This window comes from Macadamia integrifolia, chromosome 14 (genome assembly GCF_013358625.1).
Source record: "Macadamia integrifolia cultivar HAES 741 chromosome 14, SCU_Mint_v3, whole genome shotgun sequence".
Lineage (NCBI taxonomy): Eukaryota > Viridiplantae > Streptophyta > Magnoliopsida > Proteales > Proteaceae > Macadamia > Macadamia integrifolia.
Genome location: NC_056570.1, coordinates 26,165,435 through 26,178,477, shown reverse-complemented (window position 1 = coordinate 26,178,477; position 13,043 = coordinate 26,165,435). Strand labels below are relative to the sequence as shown.

At 37.3% G+C, this 13,043-nt stretch overlaps 1 protein-coding gene across 2 annotated transcripts in view; it reads right to left on the bottom strand.

The window, feature by feature from the left end:
* Positions 1-9,208: 9,208 nt before the first annotated feature.
* The window catches only part of LOC122061538 (villin-2-like), a 60,100-nt gene continuing 56,265 nt past the window's right edge, over positions 9,209-13,043 (bottom strand). For both annotated transcript variants that reach the window (XM_042624830.1, XM_042624831.1), the window contains exons 20-23: positions 11,462-11,524; positions 10,676-10,934; positions 9,980-10,233; positions 9,209-9,777 (exon numbers count right to left, since the gene is read on the bottom strand). In XM_042624830.1, the coding sequence (XP_042480764.1) occupies positions 9,664-9,777; positions 9,980-10,233; positions 10,676-10,934; positions 11,462-11,524 (690 nt within the window). In that variant the 3' untranslated portion in view covers positions 9,209-9,663. The remainder of the gene's footprint in view (positions 9,778-9,979; positions 10,234-10,675; positions 10,935-11,461; positions 11,525-13,043) is intronic.

Below are 13,043 nucleotides of genomic sequence, written 5' to 3'. Positions count from 1 at the left end.
GGACCGTTTATTAAACATGTCGGGCTTGAGCCCGGCCCGTTTATAAATGGTCGGTCTCGATTTTGCTACTTGGACCGTCGGGCGCCCGACCGAGACCGACCGAATAATGCCCGACCGAGACCGGCCTATTGTACATCGACTTGGCCCAACCCTTTAATGATTGTAGAATACCTATTTTACCCCCGAAATTAAAGAATAAAAACTAAAAAGTAAAAGACATGTTCACATTTTAAATAATGGTTATATTTGGTATCATTTATTGATTTATTGTCATTTTTTTGGGCTTGCATGAGTGGGCCGGAATATAAGAGCACATTTTAAAGAGGGCCCGTTTAAAAACCGGTTAAAGCCCGTTTAACATTAAATATGTCCGTAGCCCGGTTAAGGCCCGACTAAAGCCCGATTAAGGTAGCCTGATTATAGCCCGAGACTGATTGACCGAATATAAAGTGTACCATGCCCTCAATAACTAAGCCCGATTAGTTAAATGGGCGGACACGGTGTAGCCTTTGAAAGTCTTCAAGCCCGATTAAGCCCGACCGAAACCGAACCGGCCCGACCGATTGACACACCTAGTAGTGAGTCACTGCAACTCACCGCTTAGTACGGCAATTTAAACTTTCAAACTACCCTTGAAGAAGAATAAAAGTATTGTTTTACTCTTCATTGTAAAACTGGCTTCTTGAATCTCCTACCTTTCCAGGTCAACTGCAGAAAACCTTCTCAATTCAATTGCCGATTTTTGAGCTTATCTCACTAGTTCAAGTCCTCTTATAAGTCTTTCTACTAGTTATGTTTTCACATGCCTTTTAACTTGGCCCAACATTTTAGGTGGAATGGGGATTATAATTCTTTCTACTTCTCAAGGTATAATGATAGATTGGGAGACTCGACTAGAAAGAATTGGAGGAGAAATTTTGTGTTATATGAACGAAATTTCGCTGCAACTCGTACGTGGTAGCACCCAGAGTTGTTAAATTCGCCGAATTATTCGCGAATAATTCGCGCGAACAGAATTTTTTCGAATTAAACGAAAAATTCTGACCGAATCCGAATTTTAAATAAAATTCTTTAAAAATCGCGCTTTTTTCTAATTAGATTTAAAATCGCGATTATATCGGACCGAACCGTTTTAAACCGAATAATTCGGTTCAAACACACTTTATTAAAAAAAAAAAAATCGAATTACAAAACCCAAAAAAGAGGGTTTCTGAAGTCTGAACTGAACTTTCGTTTCTCTGTTTCTTCCCCCAAACCCTCATCCTCTCCATCTCCGAGACTCCGACCGGCGACTTGATGTCTCTTCCAAATTCCAATCCATGTCTCCGCCTCTCCGGTGACTTCGTGAGTTCGAAGGTAGGTGACTCGTGACGTCGTGAGGAGCCGTTTTTGTTTCTGGAAGACTGTCATTACTCATTAGACTCATTACCGGCTGCAGGCAGTGCCGCAGTGGTCGGTGCCAAGGACGACGGCGACCGCCGCACCTGCTCGGCTGCTCCACAGACAGCACGCGAGGTAACGCCGTAACGGTTACCTGAGTACGGGCCACAACAGGTCACCGGGTCCTATAGATTCCACGCATTCACGGTTCACCTCGATGCCGCTTCTCGTCTGCTGCAATACTACCGCAGATGCGTTCCAACAGTGTGTCCCCATGCTCCTTAGTCAGCCGGGCTGTGTTGCCGTGTGAATCGTGAGTTCGTGACTAACGCCTGAAGTTCTCAGTCTCAGTCACTTTCCTTTCTCTGTTCAAAATAACAAAAGTTAGGTGTACATATTGCCTTGGTTCCTTAGCCATCGGTTCCCTTCGGTTGCTGAAAATTATACCGTACAGTCCTACTTGTGGGTTGGGTGTAGTTGCTATTTTAATGAGTCTAGCCCTGTCACCTTCCCATGATTTTCATGATTGAATAGAAGCTTTCTGCTCTGGTTCTGTGAATTTCAGACTGATTCAGGGTGAAGGCTCTGGTGGGATTCCAAGCCTGCAGTCAGGTGGATACCTTCTCTCCTATCTTTATTCTTCTCCATAGAAATCAGATCAGAAACTCTGAATATTTTAACTCTGCAATCTGATGTTCTGCTTAAATTTCTCAAATTTCAGATTTGTTCTTAATCTAATATCTGATTATTAAGTTGTTTATCAAACAGTCGCTGGAATATTGCCCATCAATTTGCTTTTCTATTCTTAAGTTTCAAATCTGTTCTAGATTTCAAAATCCAGATCGATAAAGATTCCTAGCTCTATACCATTTTCAAATTCTGATTTTTGAAACTGAATCATTCTTTTTCTGAATCTGATTTATGTTTGCTGATTATTCATTATTTGGATCAATATTTTTTTATTGTTCAGAACGCTAAAATATGCCAATTGATTTTACTGTTTTGTGGTTTCTTAGTTCCAGTTGGATTCTTCAATATCTTGAAATCTATCCATTGGATTTCAATCCAAGAAAGGGCATACCTGGTGCACAAGGCTCCCTATTTTTTATTTTTGAACAGTTAATTACTTAATAAATAAAATAGATACAATAAATTATAAAAAAATAACATCCGAATTTTTTGCCCGACTTTTATTTTGGTACTCGAATAATTCTCGAATCCGAATCCGAATCCGATTTTTATTTTGTCCGCTTTTTTGACCGCTTTTTTGACCGAACCCTTAAATTAACCAAACGAATTATTCCGAATAATTCTTCGGCCGAATAATTCCCGAATCCGAATTTGCTAACTATGGTAGCACCTCATAAGTCCATCTTTAATTGAATTTTTTTTTTTTTCAATTTAACAGGATGTTAACAGTTTTGAGTCCACCACCAATCAAGGAAGATTTCCTATTGGATCCTTTTACTTTAAGAAAAAAAATAAATAAATAAAACAAACTTTGGGAACAAGTTCTTCTCTTGTACACTGCTTCGATTTGCACTAAGTTTGAATTAGAGTTCCAACGGCTAGTTCTTCTTGGAACTTAGGAAAGCCTTGGTTATGGAGGACGAATTAATTCTTTCCATTATTGGTTTGAACTTAAATGCAAATATCTTTGAAAATCCGAGATTGACTCTAGACGGCTATTTGTTGCCTATATAAAAAATTGAGTCATAAGGACTTAATAAACAATTGATCCAAGCTAAAAAAACGAAAGATATCATTTTGAAAAGGGAAAGAAAGATCTTGTGATGATTCAGTGAAGTTAATTTGCGTAAGTAACAGGCTTAAGAAGAAGTCATTTTGTTGCATATTGAGTGAGTTAGGAGTAGCTCACGGATTGTATAGGTGGTGTACAAGAACGGAAATCCTTGGCCAGGTGGTCTAGGTACTCAACCCGAAGGATTGAGATTGAGTGCTGAAATCCTTGGCTTCATCAAGTTCTTCTCCCGTACAAAGGGTGTTAATCGGTTTGATTTCGGTTTAAACGGTGCGAATCGAATCAGTTCACATTTATTTGACTAAAACCATAACCGCACCATTTACTAAACGGTTCCACTTTCTGAAACCGTGACCGTTTAGTAAACGATTTCGGTTTCTACGGTTTCTAAATGGTGTCGATTTCACGATTTTAAACGGTTTCGATTTCGATTTATTCCATACATTTTGTAAAACGGTTCACAATCGGTTTGTTATAACTTGAAGATCATAAGCTTATCAAAAAATAATTGGCAACCACGAATAAGAAATTCTATATTAACAATGGTATGTCTTAATTTGATAATCTAGTGCTATTTCTTTGCATGGTCGTTCTCAAACATTTAGAACTAATATCATACAACATCCAAATCTAGCCTTCTACAGCATAAAATATTAAAATGACATGTGTTTTAGCCAAAACACCCCATCTATGATAACATAATAATATAGTAACATATATGGATTACAAGTTCATGATCTAAAGCCTAAACTTGAACTGAATTGCAATAAATCATACCAAGCAGGATAGGTACTTAATTTAATTGTTAATTATTGTACAGATTACTGTCCCTTCTTTATTTAATTGTTATACGGATTAATCGGATCAGTTTAAACAGTTTAAACGGTTTAAACAGTTTTAAACAGTTTTAAACGGTTCGATTCAAACAGTTTCAATTTGGTTTGAAACCAATGGGTTCCGCAGTTAAAACTGACCTGACCCATTTAGCTAATCGGCCTGAAAATTGAAACCATATTCGTACCATTTACTAAACGATTTTACAGTTTCGATGTAAAAGGATCGGTTCAGTTTCAGTGAACGGTTTCGGTTACAAATTCACATCCTTATCCTGTACACTTCTTCTTCTTCTTCTTCTTGTTACCAAAGTTTGCTTTATTATTTTTTTTTTTCCTCAAAGTAAATGGGTAAGCCGTGTTGATTTTCTATTGTTTTCATAATTGCGTCGAAGAAGAAGAAGAAGAAGAAGCAACGGCATACTGGGGTAGAACTTTCCCAAAGTTTCCTTCATTATTATTATTATTTTAGAAAAATTATGTCCCCTCCCTTGTAGTTTGTCAAAATTACATGTGGATCCAAGGATTTGAACGAATTACGTCTCCCTCCCCTAACATTCAAGGTATGAGTATGCAGTTAATTTTAAACATAAAAAGACCGAATTGCCCTTTAGTGAAAAACCAACTAGAAAAGATAGAAAAATTGGTTTGGTTGAATTGGTTATTGCCGAAAGTGGATGCAAAGGCGCTGCTGAGTTTCTGGGAGCTATTGCTCACCAAAAGCTGGGAAATCGGCGAAGACGAGCACATTCCCAACGTAGAAGTTGATCACCTGGGATGATGAAGTCGACTTGTTTTCAGTTTTCACCAATTGATTGCTCGGGCCGTCTTCGGCGGGAATGGAGGAGGAGGGATGATACCCAAAACCAGCATGTCGGGGAAAGAGATCCATGGATTGGATGTTCCGATTCGCTGTCATATTTCCCTCATAAATGCTCGAAGCTTCGATTGATATCTCCAGGTTCAGTAATAGATTCATTGTCGTCATGGTTTGAGGGCGGGCACAGAGACGACGTTAGTGATGAGGTCGGAGAATTTTCCACGGCGGTTCTATTGGAGAACTAAGGTTTCGAGATCGGTTCTGCTTAAAGGTTTCGTACAGCTTTCAAAGTCAGAAATCTACCAAACTAGCAAGCAGGTCCAGCTACAAGACAAAAAAGCATCTCCCGGCATATCTCTATGTGAGTTATTCTTCCAAAGTTCTACTGAACTGTAAAACGATAGAACATTTAAAATTGGGATAAAAAGCCCGTGTTTTCCACTTTTCCTTCCTATCCCACCATTTCAGGAATATTTCACAGATATGATCATCATTCATCACTGCAACACATTATACATGTGTGTGTGTGTGTGTGTGTGTGTGTGAGAGAGAGAGAGAGAGAGAGAGAGAGAGAGAGAGAGAGAGAGAGATATGAAGATGAGGTAACTGGTAACACGATTACGATGATGATGGTGAAAATTTCCATCATTTTAGGACAAAAGTAAAGGTAAATGGAAGTAACAGATCAATGAAAATGATGCCCCATCACTACTCATAAACAATAATCATACAGCTTTTTCACAGATACAGTATCCTTTTCCTCTGGCCCCCACCACCCAACGAGCCAAGATAAAATATAAATTACAGAAAGAAAAATGAAGAACACAGATAAGAGAAGGCTGAAACCCTCGTTGACGGGCGGGAAAGGAACCACCAAACAGAAACTAGGCAACCGACCCCGACTGAAGGGTCTCTGACACACTTCTTATATGGGGCTATTTACTCGTAATGGTGTTTTCACTTTATTCTCATATGCGTACCCTTCCCCGACCGCAAAAATGAAGAGTTGGAGAAGATCATCTTTTAGACCGTAACAGATGAAGGAAACACCATGATTCACATTTCACAGAGACTATATGCACATTTACTAGTAGGAACCAAGAAGATGCTTCCATCCCCTTAATGGAAAGGAGAAAAAGATGGGCACCGACGTTGCTCTCCAAACTTGGCCAGAGTTCTAAGCTTGAAAAAAACAGAGGTTGAGAAACAAGTTGAAGAGACCATCTCTTCAGCGCTCTTTTATTTTTTATTTTAATGAAAGGGCATATAGATAAGTTCATATATTAAAATAGGGCATTTTAGGTATTAAATGTCATCATATTAATTGATGTCATCAACTAATATTCTTCATTTGATGGATATTAATAGATTGGATCTAATTGTAAGAATCGTAGAAAATGTAAAAGAGGGAAATGTAATTTGTTCAAATCCTTAAACCTACACATAATTTGGACAAACTAAGGTGAGGGGTCGTAATTTTTTCTTATTATTATTTTTTTTTCTCAAATGAAAGAGTACAATTCCTATAATGATAGTGGACTCAAGACTCTTAACGCTGTTAAATTAAATAAAAATATATATTAAAATTTCAGTTAAAGATGAACCTATAACATGCTGCCACGTGCGGGTTGCAGCGAAATTTCTTTCGTATAATATATGGTGATCTTTCTGGGTGACTTTCTATTTGTTTGTGGAAAAGGAAAGAAAAACAGAGGAAGGCCGGGTTGTCTAATATCACTCTTCCTCCATTAGTTGATACTTCAAGGGTACCCCAAATAACGATGAAAACCAAATTTGGGCGTAGGGCTTCAATGTTCTCCTAGCTCTTTGGCTGCTCGATGATGATGCTCCATGGTTGCATGACAAAGGCGATACCAGCGTAACAAAAGCTACTTCTCCTCCTCTCTTAGTGTCAGAGATCGGAATGAGGAATCGGAGAGATCGATGGATCGATAGGAATGAGGTGAAGAGACCACCACTAGCGAGACGAGAACATGGGGCTTGAATTGAGGTTCGAGGGGAGTGAAGGAGAGATGTAGAAGATCTATCTATTGCTACTTGCAGATGAAGAGACATTTAAGGATAGGATACGAGTAATTGCTGCAGTAGTAACTCATTAGACAATGAATGATAGAGAGAGTCTTGAAGTTTTGCCTTACATATCCTTATTTCTCCAATTTTTGTGGTGCGGTTTTCAATTGAATATTGAATACTCTGTGTGAGAGAGAAGATATTTTTTCCTTAAGAGGGACCAAAGAGGTCTCTGTGCTTCGTCTCGATGTGGCAACGAATTGATCCAGCTAATGTGGTCACGAGAAGTAGAGTGATTGAAGAGTGAAGAGAAAGGGGTCTCCAACTCCAGGCAGTGAGCCGATCCCAGTGTTGAATATCGTTGTTAAAATCTCAACTTTTATTCTTTTCTAGGATTTTCCTTTAAAAGTTCTGTTACCCTATTTTTCATTTGAGCTTGGACGCTACTGTTTACTGCAAATTCTGCATAAACTCACAATATGGGAGATGTAGATATGAAGGTTGACGTGGGAAAGTTGCAGGGTTAGTGAAATGCGGAAGAAAGGAGCGAGAGCACGGTATCGGTATTGGTATGGTGTCTGCGAATTCGGATTGGTATCAGCGATAGGTGGGTATCGTTCACTTTTTGTCGCTAGTTTTTTTTTAGAAAAAATATTTTTGTTTACTGTTTTACTTATGAAATGATATGGATAATCAATTCAGATCAATTAAAAATCAGAAATCGGTCTCAATCAATACCAATATGATATGACCGATATGATACTAATACTTGAAACCATGAGTGAGGGTTTCATTGGTTGGGTCGTATTGGCATCAGTGGTGGGCTTCAGAGAGAGAGAGAGAGAGAGAGAGAGAGAGAGAGAGAGAGGTTACAACGACATTGTAGAGAGTGGGGTTGCAGCAAGCTCACCCCTTGAACAGATTAAGATGCGAACACAGGAATCCAATGGGTAGAAGATGCTCAAAGAATCCTTTTCCAGATGTTATATAGAAGAATATAATAGGGTTAAAAAAGCCTTTTCAAATTTTAAGTTGATGCTTTTACTCATCAAGGGTACGATAGATATTTTTAAAAAATCATTGGATTACACTGAATTAAATTTAAAATTAGGGGTGATATAAGAACATTTCCCAATAATGTATAACTATATGTTTTTGCTCTTTAATATGATACATAATTTTTTGGTACAATAGATATTTTTCTAAATAATGAATTAGTTTTATTTCATAAGTATACATTAAAAAATGTGCATGACAAAAACACCTTTTAGTAACGTCAAAATGACATAAAACTTTCAATTCATTTCTAGATATGTTTTATACCTTTTAAGTTAAAGAACTTTTGAAAATAAAACAATGAACAATTAAAAGGAAATGCTAACACTTATAAAGGAGTCATTCGACATTTTTTAAAATATTATAAGATATCTATTTGTCATGTGGATTGATGATGTGTCCATTCTAATAGTTGGATTGATAAACAGAACATGATCTAGATTAATCATACATTAAATTTTAGTCACCCATTTTGTATTGACAATTTTTTTTTTTTGGTAAAAATTTTTGTATTGACATGCCTACGATGTATGTCAATGTATGTGTATCAGTATTTTAGACATTATTGTGTAGTCTCCCAACTCAAAATAAAACAAATAGTCTAGATTAATGAAAAAAAAATGTAAAAAACTAATCATTTCACCTGTCTTGCTTGCCTACCCTTTACTAGTACGACAACCTTTCTTCCTCGCCCAGCCTAATATAATAGACCATGCTGACACAGCACTCCTTTGCATGCCTTAGACATGCCCACCTATTTCTAGGCATAGAACCACACAAGCTGGCAAGGTCCTTCTCATTATTATTATTACGGACAACTTTCCATGAATTTATATCCTCTTCTTTGCATCCACTCAGAAGACACTCTTTTGATCCAAATTATTGCCTAGTCTCATTGGCTCCCATGCTAGAAAATACTAGTAAAATGCACAAGTAGCTAATTTGGGGAATAGACTAAGCTTTTCTAAATCTCTATGTTCTGATTTACAATAGAAACAAGTATCCTATGGACATTAGTCCAATATAGAGTCCAACGTAATACCATCTTCTAGCAATTTATTCACTAAAAGAACCAATAAATGCCAGTTATAGAGCACTTGTTAACATCAGTCTTTTTTTTTTTTTTTTTTTTTATTGTCACAGATGTTACAAGTCTCTACACTAGCTTGCTAATATGAACAGCATAAGGCTAATGGAGGGGGAGTCCCAGGCTGGTAAAGGGGTTCTATGAGGTGGGGAAGGACGAAGTTTTGTCGATCCGCATTCAGAACAGTAGTCTGTTTCAAATATATTAGATGAGTACAAATACAACCCCTAAAAAATAAATGATCCAAGAGTGAATAAAAATTAAATAAAAAATAAAAGACTTAGAAATTGCAAACAACCTTTATACCAGACACTACAAGATGAATCAGAGCACATCAAACGCTAAACCCTCATGTACAAATGAAAGAATATTGCCTGCTTGCTGCTGTCTTAAAACTACAATTCCTGCTCATCACAGGGATATCAGCAGCTCCCGAAATAAAAAATTGAAAAAAATAAATAAATAAAAAAAGAAACGACATTCCTCAGGCAGGCAGCAAAATAGCAGATACAATACTGTCAGTAGCTATCTTCATGACCAGGCAAATAGCAACTTCAACATATAACAACCCACAAACACTGTACTGATATAATCACATTTCTAGGACGGATAATGGAAACCAAATAACAAGGTATGGCAGAGGAGAAAAAAAGAGCTGCAGGAAAAAATGGCGTGCACAGTCACTCGGTATGACTCAGAAGAGAGAGACTTTCTTCTTTTGAAGGTCCTGCTTCCACTTTGGCTGCCTGTAGAATGCTTCTTTTGTCATACCCAATACAGTCTTGAACTCCTCGTCAGACAGATAGGACTAAACAACAAAACAAGGAACAAAAATTATTAACAAGGAGTATTTAAGGTCATATTATAGATGAAATAAATTTGGTCCCCGATATGTTTTGACCATGTAATATGACTAGCTTCATTTGACAAGAAGATTCCCTAAAAGAACAAATGATTTCTAAGGAAAGATCTAAAATGACTATTAACATATCAGCAATTCAAGCACAAACCTCTCTCTTCTTAAAATCAATTCCACTAACTGGGTTGGTGGATTTGGCGTTCACTTGATCATAACTGTATGTCGCACAACCATTCTCATCCTGCGGAGCCTCCTGCTCTGTCTCCTGCTGCATCTCTTGCTTCACCTCTGAATCCTCTCCATTGCTTTCTGATACAGATGATATTCTTCCCTCTTCTGTTTCCTTCACTGGAGATCCTCCTTGAGAGTCCACCTCAGAATTAGCATTTACAATTTTCACCTCAGCTGCAAAAGAAAGATAATGGAGCATCAAACAATAATTGCTACAAATTCCAAAGATGACATGGATTTTTCGCAGATGAGGAAAAATTGTATAATCCCTATGATAACTAATCTAGCATCAGGCAAAAAGAAATTCAATGCTTCTCATAATGCCACAGAAAAGCTTCCAAAAGCAATGCAATGCAACTCATAATATTACAGAAAAGAAAGTCAGAACCAGGAGGTACTCCAAATGGTATTTCTTACAGATTATACATGTCAGAGAAAGATTCATGTATACTATGAAATGAGTTTTATCACACGCCTGCAGACCCAGACCCCATACAGTTAAAACAACTGAGACCATTTTAGGCATTTGCAGCAAAAAGAAGCATTACACAACCATTCAGCTTCCTATACAAAGCATCTGTTCCACTCAACAAAGAGTATCTTAGGCTTCCCTTACCAAAACTTGTGTCTGTTGAGGGGCTTCTAGCGCCTCGAGCAGGAGATACATCAGGGGAGCGCTTCTTCTGTTCAGCAGTAAGAACATTTGAAAGAGCAGCTACAGCAGCCGCTCTCTGTGATCCTTGGCTTGCACCCAGTGGTCTGGAAGCTGCAGGTTTGGTTGCACTGGAGGGATTAAAGGCAGAGTTCAGTGCAGCTAAAGCTGATGCTCTTTGAGTTGGTCCTTCTTGATTTGATCTGTTTGACCTATCTTGGCTCTGCATGAATGTTGAAAGAAGTTGAGAATTAAGACCAGCATCAAACCTTGCCAGATCATAGAAAACTCTTCTGCTTGAGTTGGAGAGAATACAAATTTCACACATAGTAGGGTGAGATACCCATGAAAACTAAGTTAACTTGAGAAAGGAATTGAAGATAGATCAGGTGACTCTATAATCCAATCAATGAACCTTTGCTATCATAATTTCTACCAATCACAAAACTACCAGGAACTAAGGACCACAGACAATGGAGCAATTCACTCATAATTATCTTTTCAAAAGTGGTAAAAGTAGAAATTAATTACACAACTAAATTTCCAATTAGGAGGTACGTAAACTCTGCTTTCAAATGGCCATTTCATAAGCCAACAAATAGAACTTAGCAAGAACAATTCAGCAATGGTATACAAATAGTCAGAACAAGCGCATGGAATCCAAGTAAAAATTCCAGCTATGGTTTTAAGTGAAAGTTAGGTAAAATTTCACGTCTGCAAAGGGAAAAATTGATCAGATCCAGAACTTACCTCTGATGAATGTGATGCACCAAAAAGAGAGAACAGTTTCTTTGCAAATGAGTTTCCATGAGCCTGAAGTTTCACAGGAAATCGACATTTAATGCATAATATATATTTTAAACGAAAAAAGTGACACAAGCAAGTTGAAATTGAGTGCAACATATATATGTAGAAACTACCATGCCTATGATTGAGTATATAAGTGAACCCTGTGCATAATTTCAGATATGGCAACCATTTGCAACTCAATTCAACTATACCTTATCCCAACAATCCTATCATGCCATTAGATTCCACTAAAAGTCCATTTAACTATTATTATTTTATTTATATTTTTTTTGGGGGGGGGGGGGGGGAATTATTTAAAGTCATATTTCTCATTAACCCAAAGCCATCCATGTCGCAAAGAAGTGATTCCATTTATCTGATGCACTGCAGTGATGAGAAGAAAGAGGCAGAAAAAAACTGGCCCTAGCCTAGTGGAAATTCTCATGGTTTGACCATTGAACCTTAGAAAAAGACCACAATTTTCCACAAGGAACTACCATTCCATAACATATTTTAAAAACCAGATAACTTGTGAAGACCCCTGTATTACTTGTGAAGACCCCTATGATAGCCCAGTGACAAGGCCCTAACATCTAAAGACCAAAAACCTAACCAATAAATTTAACCGAATAAATAACATAATATTGATTCGCAACAGACAAACAAAAGAAGTAAAGAGGCCTGCAATTGTAAAACATGTGACTTAAAATAGCAAATTTTATTGTCCATTAATACAACTACAAAGGAATGTGACTACTCTATTCCTAACTAATAGATATGAGCAATAAATATCTACATGATTTTTACGTTTAATTTTCTACAAACCAATGACATTCTGTTTCATGAATGGATGAAAACTGAATAGTTTCATGTTATGCCTAAGGTTTTCTGATTACTATATTATTACGTAACTCTACATGATTGGAGATTTTTTTTTTTTTTTTTTTTTTTTTGGGGGGGGGGGCGGGAATAGGACCTTTTTGCCTTTGTAATCAGAGTATTAGCAACAAGTCAACAACCATAGCTTTGATTCATATTGAAAATTCAACACCTCAATTGAGCTCATCTGACCAAGTCATGATTTTTGTCATATTCAAATGTCATTTTCCAAATAATGGCTAGAAGAATGAATTGTTGATATGAGGCACTAAAGTTTATCAATTCAATATAACAGAAAGAAAGAATAACTCATATCAACTGTTTTCCTCAAGCTTCAACAGCAAGAATATCCTTGGCAGAATTCTTTTGTGTAAAAGCTAGAGTAGGCATAACAGACTTCTATGCTCCACTTATCAGCTTATTCTATGACATTGTCATGTAATACTAAAACAGGATAAATTGAAAATTCTAGCGTAACCTAGAAATAATTTCTCCAACCATTCATAAGGAGGGTTCGTAAAATCTTAGTGCGAACAAGACACTTTATGTCTTTATCCACAGCAGCCGTAGGTTGAAGCTGTGAATCCACCAAAAGGGGTGGCTGCCCAGGGATCACCAGGGAAGAGGATCAAGTTGGCCCTTCAGAACTGCTTGAAGCACTATC